The sequence below is a fragment of the Pipra filicauda genome, unplaced genomic scaffold (assembly GCF_003945595.2).
Source record: "Pipra filicauda isolate LSUMZ 115617 unplaced genomic scaffold, ASM394559v2 scaffold324_size1259732_pilon, whole genome shotgun sequence".
NCBI lineage: Eukaryota > Metazoa > Chordata > Aves > Passeriformes > Pipridae > Pipra > Pipra filicauda.
This window is the reverse complement of record NW_024104448.1, coordinates 1,100,382-1,114,844: the sequence shown is the minus strand read 5'-3', so window position 1 is coordinate 1,114,844 and position 14,463 is coordinate 1,100,382. Positions and strand designations below refer to the sequence as shown.

Below are 14,463 nucleotides of genomic sequence, written 5' to 3'. Positions count from 1 at the left end.
TATAAAGGTGAGTATGTTTACTGAAAGAAAAATTACCAGGTTTTTGGTAGTATAAAGACAATGGAATTAATCCCTCAGCATATTCCCTTAGGTAGTGAGAAGCTGTTGGATTCATGCAAAGTGGCAAGCTTTAGTATAAGAAGGTGAGAAAAATACACGTGGGTGAAATACAGAAGTTCACAAATCTTTCGGCTTCTAGAAACTTAAGAAAACTGTGTTGGATGATTGGTTTGGTCATGTAAATGGCCACATCTACTACTGGATATGATAATTACATTGCCAAAATACCACAACAATACCCTGGGGGGGAGGGGAAAAGAGAGATGAAGCTATTGGAACAATGTAGGTTTGCACACTTTGAGCACATGAGCATCCCTCTCCCACGGAGAAGTGGGGTGCTGAAGGGTTAACTGGATTAATGGCTCTGCCCGGGAGCACGACCGTTCTCAGGGAACCACAGGACACAGAATACCGAAACGCCATCTGTTTCAGTATCTATTTGATTTTATTGAAGGCTGGTGTTTGTAATGGCTATTGACAGAGTCAAGGTTTGAAGTGGGGCACGAGCAGCAGCCCGGGTGCCAGGGGCGGGCGGGAGCTGCAGGTGCTTCGTGGAAAAGCAAATTAATCCCCCTTTTAGCTCCGCTCCTGGCAGGACGTGCAGGTGCCTGGCCCGTGCCCCGGCCCTGCCCGGGTACGAGCAGCAGCCCTGGGGTCACTTCTGCGAACAAAGCCCGGCAAGGGAAGAGAAAACGCCCCGCGCGCTCCTGCAGCCGGTCTGTGCGAGGAGGGGCGGCGGGAGCCGCGGGGCGGGGGCAGAGCAGGGCAGGGCAGAGCTGAGCCCGCCCGCCCTTCCCTCCGCCGAGCCCCGGCCAGCCCTGCGCGGTCACCGCGGTGCTTCCCTCGGGGCCCGCCGAGGTGCGCGCCCGGCAGGGCTCGGGGGTCGCAGGGGGATCCCCTCTCGCTGTCCCCGAGGTCCGTGCCCAGCAGGGATTGGGGGGATCAGAGGGATCCCCTCCCGGTGTCCCCGCGGCGCCCTCGGCGGGGCTCGCCCGGGAGGGCGGCAGTGCTGGCCCGGGAGGGCGGCAGTGCCGGCGGGGGTCCCTCGGGTCCCCTCAGAGCCCGTGGCCGTAGAGGGCCCTGTGGCGCAGGTGCTCCTCGAGGCACAGGATGGCGGCATCGTCCACCTCGGGGTCGAACTTGTTGGCCAAGAGATGGTGCTGCTGCAGCATCCAGGGCACGTCGCCCGCCCCGTAGATGCAGACGGAGCGCTGGTGGCGGCCGGTGCAGGGCGGGTACGGCGCGCCCTTGCTGGGATCGCCCTCCAGGTACGCCCACTTGACCAGGCGGGGAAGGGCGTTCATGTCCGACAGCTGGAACTTGTCGTTGTGGGGCACGGCCCCCGGCACGCCCGGCATGCGGGTCAGGGTGGCCCACACGTGCTCGTCAGGGCTGTAGGTGTCCTTGGACCACTCGAGGAACTTCTGTGCCGTGGGGTTCTCGAAGAGGTGCCGCACGAAGCCCCGTGTCACCACGATGTACGCGTTGCCCGTGAACATGGGGCAGTTGAGGGGCGGCGGCAGCTTCTCTATGTCGGTCCGGGAGATGGCCTTCCCCACCTCGTGGTGGAACTGCCAGCGCGCCCGCTTGGCCGCCGAGGGCTTCTCCGACTCCATGCTGTTCCGGCCCTGCAGCACCTTCAGGGCGCGCACGATCTCGGCGTTGGTCTTGATGGGGAAGTCGGTGCCGCAGGTGTTGAGCAGGTACCGCCAGGGCACGGGGCTCCGCAGCAGGTCCCGCATGCAGTTGAGGTCGGCCTGCAGCCGGGACCAGGAGGCGTAGACCACGTTTTCCAGGCGGCTGGCCACGAAGACGTTGGGGAAGCAGCCTGCGATGGCCCGCACGGCCTCCTGGAAGGCGGCCGGGGACTTGCTGTCCACGTGCACGCAGTAGACGTTCTGGGGGGCGTAGAGGGAGCGCAGGAGCCGCTCGAACATCTCGATTTTGTTGTGGATGACCATGGAGTAGGCGATGGGGAACTCCGCCTCCTCCTGGCTCAGCGGGAACTCGATGAAGCGCCGGGTCTGCCTGAAGGCGCTGCAGTCCCTCGTCATGTTCAGGTAGTGGCCGGGCGTCAGCGGAGCCCTCCTGTTCGCCACCTCCAGGTTGCGGAGCTGCGCCTCCTCGATGGCCCTGCGGTCTCCGCGGACGATGCCCGAGCAGTTGATGCCGCGGCCGGGGGGCAGCTCCAGGGCGCGGTACAGGCGCTGCCGGCAGCGGGGCCGGTCGGCGGGGCAGGGCCGGGCGGCCTCTCGCAGGGCCAGGGCTGCGGCCAGCAGGGCCAGCGGGGGCAGGAGCAGCGCCCAGCGCCGCCGGGCCCCCGGCACCGCCCGCTCCCACAGCCGCATGGCCCCGGGGCCCTCGGGGGGCTCCGCCGACCCGCAGGGGCAGCCCCGGGACCGGCGGCTCCCTGGGAGCTGCTGCAGCAGTGACAGGGAGATCTCGGCGTGACCGCAGGTGAGTAACAGGTGAATAAAAGGGAGTCTCCTCCCCCTCTGTGGCGTGGCTCTGGTTTTACCGGCACTGGAGGTGGTTATCTATCTTCTGTGTCTGTTTAAAAGATAATATTTCATCTTACCCCTGTCCAGCACGTAACGCAAGGAAAATTCCTCTAGAATTCAACCCCGTGTAACGCACGTTTTCAAAAGACTTTCCTAGATCAGTTTGGGGTCTAACCTGCTTTTCCAGTGTTGAGATCATTCCAGCTCCCAGGTCGAGGGAGCGATCGTGATAGTGCTGTGGTCTAGAAGCCCAGCTGCAACAAGCTTTCTGCTGGCCTGCAGCATTTTGAGCTTTAGTGAAGGATTATTGCAAGAGATAACTGGGCAAAGTGGAATCTCTGCTTCTGCAGTGGAAGCAGAGGGTGAAGACAAAGGCCATTTGCCACGAAGTGTCTGCTCAAATGAGGGAGAATATTGGTGAAGGGTGTCAGGAGCTCATGCATGTACCTACATGCACATCCTGGCTAAGGAAGTCTCACCTAAAGAGAGGGACAACTGCATATGACTAAAATACTCCTTGCACTGTCATGAACAAAATAATGTCCCCTCAGCCCCCTCACTTTGTGATTTGAACCAAACATGTATCTGGTACCATGCTTGTAAAAAAAGGACCAGTTTCAACAGTTTCAATGATGAATAAAAATTTCTAAGATGAGTTTTTAAAGATACAAACAAAGGCATTTTTATTTTTCTTTCTTCAGGTATATCAAGAAGCCAAACTCAGAGAACCTGCAGCTGGACTGAGGACAGTTTTTGTCAGTGTAGTTCTGCAAGGGTTCTAGGAAACAGCAGCAGTTACTTCCCCAACTTCAAAACTATTTGTTAAATTAGTAGCTTTAACCAACTCAGTAAATGATTGTTTTAGACATCTGTCTAAAGTCCAGAGACTTCACTGGGCATTATGAAAAGCAATTATATGATACAATTATATATTAGTGTTTCCTATGTGCACAATGTCAGGGTGCCTGTCCTGAGTGCCAAAGGGAATGTGGTTGGGAGAAATATGGGGAAAAGGGCTTGGGGAAGGTAAACAAGCTGCCGGAGGGGCTAGCTGCTTTCTCAGGGCAAGGAAGGGATTCACCTCATTTAAACGTGTACTTTGCACCTGAAATTTGTCTCTAAGCTATGGTCAGCAGAGGCTAGAGAGCTCATTCACCTGAAGAAGAGTCAACAATTGCTAAGTCTGACTTGAGACTTGAAAAATGTGTTTTCAGTGTTCTCAGCTATACTTTTGAAGCCAACAGTGTATTCTGTTTCTGAACAGGGCCAAAAGCTAAATAAAAAAATAACCCCACACCCCAAGTCAGTGTATGAAATGACAGCAAATTGCTGCTCTGTTTCATTTTAGTGTGGCCAGTGGCTGAAATCACGGGCATGGCCAGGTAGAGAGGAGGTCGTAGGAGTAATACACTGCTTGAAAATGTTGTCATACACGTTGGTGAATATCAGCCATGTAAAAAATTATTATAATTATTTTGAATTAATCTGTCAACATTATGTAAATTTAGTCAGATTCACCGATGTGAAACTTCTTTGGAAGAAGTTTGTCTCTTAGCATTAACATCTTGAACTTTTTCAGTGCAAGAAGATTGAAACTTTTGAAAGTTTTTACAGTTAGCAGCATGGCCATAGGACCCCACATCATCTACTCTGTGGTGCACAGCTCTTCGTATATAAGCTCTTACCTCAAGTTCAAAAAAACACAGCAACCCAAGCAGTCTGAAGGGCTTATGCTTCTACTGACTGAAATATCTTCCCTGCCTACTTTTAGGGTGAAATTTTAAAACTATCTCCTCTGGCAAGTATGAAATGTAAATAACCAGCTAAACACCTTTCTGAAAATCCGAAAAAATGGAATTAAATAAAGCATAATTAATAACATGCTTTCTGCAAAACTGCCTTTTTTCCCCCCCATAACAGAAATGTTAACCTACACAAAATAAAGTCATATTGATAAAGTCCAAGACTTGACAACTTTTTTTTTCATTCTAAGTAGGGATTAAAACCTGTTAAAATTTATATTTTTATGTGTAATTATAACTTCCAACACACTTCACTTTAAACTCTGGGCTCAAATCTTTGGCTTATCCTTTAATGATGATACATGTCTCAGTGAATATAACAGTGATTCTGCTTAAAAATGAGTGTAAAACAACTGTCCTATGGTGAGGATATTATATAGTCCGAGCACTGTCTCCACGGTAATCAGCAGCCATGTGATCCTTACATCAAGAGATGAATAGCCTGGAGATGTGACAGTGAATCACAACGTAAGAGGAGGATGGTTTAATCATATTTAGATAGTAATCTTGCAGAACTATCTGTGAGAAGTTCCATAATTTTTCTTGTGTGCTTTTTGCAGAAATGTACAAGAGGCTGCAGAAGGTTGTTTTATGTTTGAAACGGTGAAGAAATGGCACAGAGATGAGTTGGAAGTGCTTGGCAGACGTGATGGCCATGGCTTAAAGATCACTGTGCTGTCAAAAGGCATGCTGGTGTTGGAATTCATTTCCAGAATTCCCCTGTCCATCTCAAAGTGTGAAGAGTTTTCATCAGTGTGAAGATTTTCAATTAAAATAATTTTGGTAAGTCTAGGTGCCACATGTTCCCAGTGCCCTTCTGTACCTGCTTCCAATTCAACAAGACATATCAAGTCAGAGGTTCCTGCTCTTTTAGCTTTCCTGTTAAGGGATAAAAAGAATCTTCACGAGTTGACCTGTTACCTACTTGCCTGATTGCACAATTGTAGGTTGTGGCTCAGATAGGTGCATTGGAGAAGAAACATGTATTCTGCTTGCTTCTCCAAGGGGAAAAAACAAACTATGGGATTGTTTGCTGATGGTGTCAGACTTGGTGAAGCAGCTGGTAGAAATTTCGACTGTGATGGCAGGGTCATAATCTCACCAGGTTCACCTGTACACAGTGAGCTTGTAAAGCAACAGGGTTTTCTCAGGGAAAGCAACTTTGGTAAAGAGGGACAAACAAAACTCATGGGGAGGAATCAACCTGAAGTTGTGATTGCTAAAATCTGTAAGGAAAGGTTTATATATATATATATTTATATGTTTATATTTATATATATACCACCAGCTGCTTTAGCATGACTTTTAAGAAATATATGGAAGTAGTAAGTTTTTAAACTTAGTCAAATAGACATCTGAGACCAGGCTTGCACATGCTACAAAAAAATCTAGTGTGTTATACTCCATTGGTTGGGAGGGATAAGAATTTTAGTTTTAGCTTCTTGGTCACAAATGCTTTAGTAGTTAAGTGGTTTGGGGGCTGGTCTTTTTTGTCTGTTTTTGTTGTTTTTAAAGTTCTGTGCAGTCTGTTACAGGCCAGCCTGTGTGGCTTCTGAAGGACCCCACCTGTAAGCTGTAATACCACTTTTCAGCTATCAGGGCATTACTGTCTGTATAATTCTGCTACTTTTCTATTTCATGTCCTCTCAGTTTTCAGCAGAGAGCCTTATTTCCTGCAGATTCATTCAGAGCCATCCTGTGCCTTGCAATGTGTTGGTGAGTGCTCTGCAGGCATTACCAGCTCACAGCTGAGTTCTGTGTTCTCCAGGACTTCTGTGTAACAGGAGCAATTTTGTATTAACAGCGTGTGACTCTTATTTGGCCTCTGTGTCTGATTGATAGCTGTTTGGTTTTCATGTGTCACCTAGATAGTGAAGCCTTACATGGAAGGGAGTATGGCCATGAGGCACAATTCCAATCAGAAATCAGGGCACTTTCCTTCATGAGCTGTTCCACTGTGGGTCCTGTCAACAGACTGCATTCCTTCAGGATAAACCTGCGCCACTGTGGGTCCTGCAGCTGCCTTCTAGGCACAGCAGCTATTCCTCCTCATTCTCCCCTCCTCACTGGCCTTGGTGTCTGCAAGATTGGCTCAGCTTTTTGTGTCTGACAGGGGGCAGCTTCTGCTCTCTTTTCACAGAGGCCCCTCTGCCTCCTTACAAAATCACTGCCACGTTAACCCAGTGTATGAGCCTTTGCAAATGGAACCTCTTAGACTAATGGCAGGGAGAGTGTGTGCAGAGGTGAGTGATAAGGGTGTGACTTAAATAAGGAAAAGGTTGGATATGATTTCTTTTCTTGCTTTTATCTTTCCCTCACTCCCTCCCCCACCCTCATCTGCCTACATATCTGCACAGAGGGGCTGATGGCTCCTGTCTTCTCAGTGTCCACTGCTGTGTTTTACAGCTGTAAGATCAGAGGATCACAGAACAGATCAGGCTGGAAGGAACCTCACAAGATCATCTGGTCCAGCCATTCGTGGGAAAGGGAGCCCAGGTAAGATTATAAACACCTTGTCCAGTGGCATCCTGAAAACCTCCAGGAACGGGGACAACCACATCCCACATTTGAAGTTAAGTTGTGTAGTGTTTGTAGATACTACATGGAATGATTTGCAGACAGAATTTGAGATAATTTTAGCATAGCCAGTTCAAACCTGCATACATAACTGACTTATTTTGCCAAGGAAAGTAAAAGGAAAGCACATGGATCTTTGCTTCATTGTTTGAAGCACTGCTGCTGAAAGTGAGGGATCTGGATTGTCCCTGGAGTACCACCTTGTCACTAAATGATTTATGGTTTGGTGACGTGTCAGAGACATGTAGTTGAATATCCAGGTTTGCAGATAGCAGGTAACCTACACCCAGGATGAATCGCCTTGCTGGCTCTCTCCAGAGTTATATGGATTAGTTATGTGAGGAATACCTACTGGCATGAGGCCTGGAAAATTATTTTGCAGGCCTGCACCTAAAGATACTGAGGGCTGGCTCTGATCTTCCTGTGATTTTTGGTTATGTAGTGAAGTATCATGAAACAAAATTAGTGATACTCTCACTGACTTCTGCTTGAGCAAAATTGTTCCTAAGTATACTCTGTGCATGATTTGCTGTGAAGTACACATCTTGTGGTAAGATACAGTATTTGCTGTGAACAATTTTACTTTTTTCATTTGTGTTCACATAGGGAATTTTCTTATTTGTGTCAAGTAGTAATGGATATTTTAAAAGAACTGCATTTTTTTAAATCAATACTTATTTGAACTATGACAAATTGAGAAGAAATTACATTTCCATCTTCTTGGCTGTTCAGACTTTTTTTTTTTTTAACTTGTTCTGCCGGTATTGTGATACTTATAAGCCAAATGCAATTCTGTGATTTTTAGATAATTTTAAGATTTATAGTTTTAAAATTACTGGCAAACATTTGGAAAACATTATGATAGACTTCTCATATATTTTCAGAGAACATAAGTTCATTGTTCTTTTTGTATAGAGTCTTTGGCACATCTTGCTTTCCTGGGGCAGTGAGGAGTGAACACTGAAGTATTTAGGTTTCAAAGTAAATAAACCTTATGCAAATATGTGTATGTTATACATGTACACTTTATCTGTAAAACTTTAACATCATGAACATGGTCTTGTGCAAGTTTTGCTTTTTGAAATTGAAAACTGACTAATTATAGACTTTAGCTTCTGTTTTCTTCCCATTATTTCAACTGAATGATGTGGCTCAGACCTGTGCTCGCTGACAGGTCGAGCTGTATCTTTTCAAGCTGAGCCTGCACCCACACTGGCACAGTCTTGGGTCGTTTGGATGGTTAGTTAGAGATTAAGTTCATCTTTGAGGAAACTGTTGGATGTCAGTGTTCTTTTCAGAGTTCTGATTCACTGCTGGTTTGTGACAAAGGGTTTGAAGGCACAGTGTGCAGTAGCTCTGTGTTTGCCACAGCATGAAGGTGATTCAGAAAGCGCATGAAAAGGCGGCATCCAGACAGTAAAACATCCAAACTCAGTCATTTTGGTAGCATGCACACCAGGTCCTGTTTTGTCACTGAGCACTGCCTGATGCTTTTCCCCTGACAGCTGCAGGCTCGTTGCTCTGCTGTTTCTGGACTCTGTGGCACTCTGACACTCAAGGGCAGGGGATTTCTCTTTTATCCAAGGCAGAATATCTGGGCTGAGGAGCCTAACAGTGAGTATGGCTTAGAAGAAAGCTTGAGCAAATAGTCATAACTGACATATAGTCTGTAGGATCTTATTTATTACTTGGTATTTTACCCAACAGCTGAATTCTGCTCATAAGGTACAACAAGTTTCCTCAATTACATTTTGTATAATAAAGCAAAAGAGGGGGAAAAGACGTTACTCACCTTGTGCAGGTTGCTGAAGAGACAAGCAAATAAGTGGGATGATGCTGGTAAAGGTGTTTAAAAGAATTGCCTTTAAAACCAATGTTAAAACTGGTACTGTTTGTGACTGTGGCACCCAGCACTGGAAACTGGACTGTGTCCTGGGGGAAGAAAATAACCCGCTTCTTCTTGAAGGGTGTAACACAAAGAAAACAGTGATACTGGGGATAATAAAAACATTGGGTCATTGTTTCTGGGAAAGGATTGCTTCATACAGCAGGGGTAATTATTGACGGGGAGATACAGAGACAAAGCAAACGATCAGTGTGATCAAAGCAATGTCCAATTTATTATTTAAATCAGTTAACTTTTATACAGTTTAGCTTGTTCCGGGTACATGCTCACAAGGTGATTGGATAGCTCAGTCTGTGCACACGTCTCATGCTTTTATTTATTGGACCTGGTTCTTTGTCCACGCGGTCTAAGATCATACTTGGTATGCAGAGCCTCTTGTCCCGAGATCTGCAGGTGTTTCATTATCTCCATTTTCTCAAGGCTTTCTTATTATAAACATATTATGTTCTCAAACCTTATAATTATAAACACACGGCTAACAAGTATAAACATTGCATATTTTCACACAGCTTATCACTTCTGAAATCATGGCAAACAAGGCCTACAGAGTGCAGGAAAAATTGTTCAGAGAAATCTCTCTGTTCTGGCTACAGGTAATAAAAACAAAACAGCATACAAAACTCTTTTAGATAGATGATAGAGGGAGTTGAGGCTCTAGGAGTAAAGAAGCAAAAAGAATGAATTTAATTTTGTACATTTCTCACAATAAAGAACCCACGATAACTAACCTACCAAAGAGGTTATTTCTTAAGAGACAAAGGACTTTCTGAATAGACACAACCCCAAACACCACATTTCATGACCCAGGAAATGTTTCTACGAGAAGTTCTTATCTGAACAAAAAAATACCCTTAGAAGCATGTTAGTTTTGTTTCTTGCCTTGTTTTCAGCTAAATAATATTCTGAGTTTTTAGGTGTTTCTCTTCTGTGGTAGAACAGTTATTAATTTATCCATGTTCTGTGCAGTTTGATTTGGTCACAAGTGCAGAGTCTGCCCTCATACGTAGGTGCATGCACAGAGTGAGGCCTAACACATGAATGGTGTCTGAGGCCTCCGTGTAATGCAGTGTTTGCTTTCTGGGGAACATCTGAGTATGGTCAGGCCCACACTCAGTCTGGTTGCCTTTGAATGTCCCACAGCTGGGTCAGAATACTTAGGCCAGGCAGTTTATCCAGCTGCTGAATAGGTGTGTCCTGGGCCTAGTGAGTCCTTCAGTGCTTGGAGGATTCACACAGTGCACTTCTTACCTTTGTGCTCATCGAATGCCTTGTAAGGAAAGCCTCCCGAGGAGCCAGCAGGGAAAGGGGGTTGCTCCCTGGAACTGTTGCTGTTGGGTACTCAGCTCTGCCTGAGGTTCCTGCAGGGTGCTGTCCCTGGCCTGGCTGCTGTTCTGCAAAGAAACCCGAGTATTTCGTAGCAGTCTGACTGCCCTGCCTCCTCTGCCACACGTTCTGCTACACAGCAACAGTCAGATGTGAAGTTACTTTGTAGGGGAAAATGCGACTCTGGGCGAGTGTTTCACTACTTTTTCCTTAGTTCAGGTGACCCATTTGCTTCCTGTTTTCCGCCCTTTAAAATTCTCCTATAGACTAACATTTTTGCTTCCTTATGCAAAGCTAGGAGAAATATTAGCTGCACTTATGTCAGAGAAAATCCTTAAGGTTTTTGCTGATTATTATTTCATTCTTTCCATGCTCATAGCATGTCTCCACAGTATTTGTCTGTCTGTGGATGTGGTTCCACACTGCTGTGAACCACCTCCAGGGAAGAAGACAGCAACAGCAAAGGAGAAGCTTTCTGTACAGCAGGTGAGCAGCTGAGGTGTAGAACCACTGAGGTGTTTGAGCACCCACCTGAGGGTAGTAAATGCCTGAATGCATGGACCTGCACTGTGGAGCAGTTCTGTACGGGTAGTGCTAATGAGGCAGACAGCAACTTTATCTTCCTTTAGCATCTGCTGTGTGTCCTGCCCCTGCAGAAGGGGCCAAAGGTGAAAGTGGTTTCTGAGGAGCACTTACTGTTCAGAGACTGAACTGTCGATTCAGCTGACTGAGGTTGTGTGTGTCAGTGTGTGCAGATGAGCATGACTGAGCATATCTTTGTGAACAGAGTACTTCATGGTAGTGATAGATACCAGTATTTCCTGACTCATAAATCAAAGATTAGAATATGTATTTTTACTTAGTAAGATTCTGAAAAAAAAAACCCCGCAACGCAGAAAGCACAACCCCCCCGCCCAACAGCTTAAAACGTTCTGACATGTATTGTCTGTAAAAAAATGCCATTCTCCATGATTTTGGCACTTGTTTTAGGCAAGTAGTTCACCTTGCAGGAGTACCAAACTGTAGGCATAAGGTAAAACACCTTAATTGCAAATTCTTTGGTAGGAAGCAGAGTAGTAGTTTATTCTTACAAAGATATGACACTGGCACGCCCCTCTTTTCATGTTATTTTCAATTATAAATTTGAATGAAACAGGGATAATTTCAGTAGTTTATACCCAGACCTCTGAGTTCAAGTTTACTGTGTCAAAATGTGCAGTGTCTTAACTTTTCCTGTTTGAATAGTCCATATACCTGAATGAGAGTTCCAGTGATTAGCCATTCTGCTGGTTTTTAGATTACTTTAATATTGTTTAATGCCAGCAATGAATAGCATTTCCAGGTCATTTCACTCACCTTTTTAAAGCAATTGTGCTGTTGCTCTGAATAGCTATTAATCACTTAATCTCTGGACTCTGTCATGTCCATTGAAAGTCATAGAGCCAATGTCTTTAGGTTATGAAATAAAAACACATATTTGAATATATATTTGCATCTCTAGTTATTAGGGAGCTTTCAGAAGAGTGCCATGGTACTGTGAAATACATTTTCAGTTAAAAATCAATTCACGTGACTTAACTAAGCCAGTGTATAAGGCCATTTTTTTTAGTCATAACTGAGATGAAATTTTGCAGGTTGTTTCAGAGAAGTGCTGGAGTTGTCACTAAAACCATACCAGGTTCCTGAGGTGTATATGTAAAAAAGTTTAGGCTGAAAAGATTTTGCCATGTTTAAGTGCGTTAAAAAATTGGAATGTTTGCAAAATGTGTGTTTGACTAATTGTGGAGCAGTTCTTGGGCAATAAAGGCTGGGTTCAGCCAAGGTGGTAAGTTGGAACTGTTCTTCCCTCCCCTCTTTCCCAGTTAGACTTCCAAAAAACAAAGCTAAAGAAAAGAACACCAAAAAAAACCAACCACACTTTGCAAGGGGATATTTTAGCAAACAATAGATTACATACTACTGAAACAATGTGTTCTTTAAGGGCATTAATGTTCCTTTATTTCAGAGAGGGCTAGGGTTCATGGTCTAGAAACTATTTGAAAATAGTACAGCAAGAAGGGCTGCACTGTTCTGCATTTCCAATGGTGAGATCCTCGCCCTGGACTGTGAATCCTGCCTGATGCTGAGGCAGGATGGCCTGTGCTGTGCCACTGGAACAGAAGTGCTGGAATGCTGACAGCACTGTCCATCTGCTGCCCACACAGCATTAGCCATTAGTGCTAAAGCTGATGGACAACAGGCAGTGGAGTGGATCTGCAGTCAACTTTGGGGGTTTGTCATTTCTTTTTTCAAAATACATATATATATTGTTTCTTGTAAGAGTGTTGGTGTAACTGAAACCACAAGTCTGATTAGCAATGCTGTCATGTTTTTTTTACTGCTGAGACTTGACAGGCATATGTACACTGACTAGTGTGAATATTTAACATGCAGCAAAAAAATTGGGCCAGGAAATGTGTTTGGGGTTGTGTTTATTTGAATAAAAAATACACATCACAGACTGAGCTCTCCTCACCAAAGGAGAGGAAAAACCTCCACACACAGGAGGATCTGAACTATGGTCTTCATATCTGGGTAGTTTTGCCATTACTTCCTCACCTTCTGCCTGAAGCATGATGAAAACACTCTAATTGACTCTAATAGGAACTAAAATGACACAGTTTTTAGCAGCAAGTGAGAACTGACTCTCCTGTTTTCTGAAGTACCAGAAGTGACCAAATGTAATGGTAAAGCAAGTGCTTGTCAATAAGAGATAAAAATGTAACAAACACACACACTGAGTCCAGAAAAGGAGTTTCATGCCTGAGTGAAAAGGTTTTACGATGGTGCACTCCTCTAGGCTTCAAGGAATTGTATGGGTTTGATATGTGTGTTCCCACCTCGGATTGGTAGGGATTGGTAGGGACCAGTAGGTGATGGTGATGCAATTTGTGATTTGTGATTGCCATATTTGCATTGTTTTTAAAGCTTTTAAAGTGTGTGAGGGAATGAGCACAGAAGATGGCCAGGCTGGTGTGCACAGTTTCACAGCTGAGCATGTTATGGAATGGTGTATTTTCTTAGCTTTGAATCTGTCACCTGCTAATGACTCTTGAGGACCCCGTGTGCTTTCCCAGAGGAGACAGTTCTCGGTCCCTGGGCCAGCAGGGACAGGGAAAATGTGCATCAGTGACTGCAGAAAAACCCCAAAGGAGTATGGGCAATATGCAACAAGCATTTAAGCTTTTGGGAATCTCTCTGAAAGAGTTTTAAAGGAATAAGGAACTTGCTGTCAGGTATTTTTTCTGACTGTTGTGTGTGCACCCCCCAGTCCCCATCTAAGAGTTAAACTTCAACACGAATATTTTACCACTGGAATTGGTAACAGAGTTTTCATGGGCAAACAGACAACAAGCACAAACAACAGTGCTCTTACCTGAAAGAAAAATGATCAGTAGGCCTGCGTGCTCTTTTCTTTAATTTCCGTTAATCAATTAATAGCCTGAGGCATGAGGTTTTTCACTGAATATTAGTGACTTTTGTCTTCTGAAGGAACAGTGAAACATATCAAGAGCACAGCTCTGTAATTCGGGAATTATACCTAAATTAAGATAAGAAGAGGCACTAATTAGAGAAGAGACATGAGAGGAAGGCAATAGTGCTTGATGTGGAGAGCTGAGCAGATATTAGTTATCTAGTTCCATCCCCCCAGTGGCAGGGGGATTACAATTGGATGATCTTCAAGGTCCCTTCAAACCCAAACGATTCTATGATTCTATTACCTCCGTAACAGCTGTGGTGAGCAGCATCCTTGGTTAGAAAGCATCTTTTTTGAAATGAGGTACTAAAATAGCCCACTACAAATACTAAATAGTCAGGAATCTATAGAGTTTTTCAGTAAGATTGAGCAAGAGATTTTCTTTTCAAGGCTGATGGCAGAATTCCATTTTTCTTTTCTTCCTTCTTAAGAGGATTGATTTAAATTGTTTTTCCAACCCCTTGTCTTCCAGTTGTGCTTCCATTAGTGATTAATTTGGGCTTATCTGTATGCCATCAGTTTTGTTTGCTACTGATTTTTGTACCTGCTTAGAACTGCAGATGTGGTCAGAAGAGTTCCAGATGGAGTGCCAAGTTACAAAAGTAACAAAGTTATCAAAAATACCTGCAAAGTACACGTGTCCCCTTTACAACTGTTTCTGTGGCATTTTCAGTGCGAGGCGAGCGAAGCCGAAGGGAGGATATGACAACCAACCAACCCCAAACTACTTTTTGTTTTAAATCACCCCAAAATGTACCCTTGAAGCATGGCAGACTT

General features: G+C 45.1%; 1 protein-coding gene across 2 annotated transcripts; it reads right to left on the bottom strand.

The window, feature by feature from the left end:
• Positions 1-638: 638 nt before the first annotated feature.
• On the bottom strand, positions 639-10,360 carry LOC113998287 (beta-1,3-galactosyl-O-glycosyl-glycoprotein beta-1,6-N-acetylglucosaminyltransferase 3). 2 transcript variants are annotated; one of them, XM_039383770.1, is made up of 2 exons: positions 10,095-10,360; positions 639-2,610 (listed from the first exon to the last, which is right to left on the bottom strand). In XM_039383770.1, exon 2 carries the CDS (start codon positions 2,406-2,408, stop codon positions 1,116-1,118), a length of 1,293 nt encoding a protein of 430 aa, XP_039239704.1. In that variant the 5' UTR covers positions 2,409-2,610; positions 10,095-10,360; the 3' UTR covers positions 639-1,115. The 2 variants fall into 2 exon arrangements, with proteins under 2 accessions (XP_039239704.1, XP_027596654.1); XM_027740853.2 differs by lacking the exon at positions 10,095-10,360 and adding an exon at positions 8,733-8,788.
• Between the last annotated feature and the right edge of the window lie 4,103 nt (positions 10,361-14,463).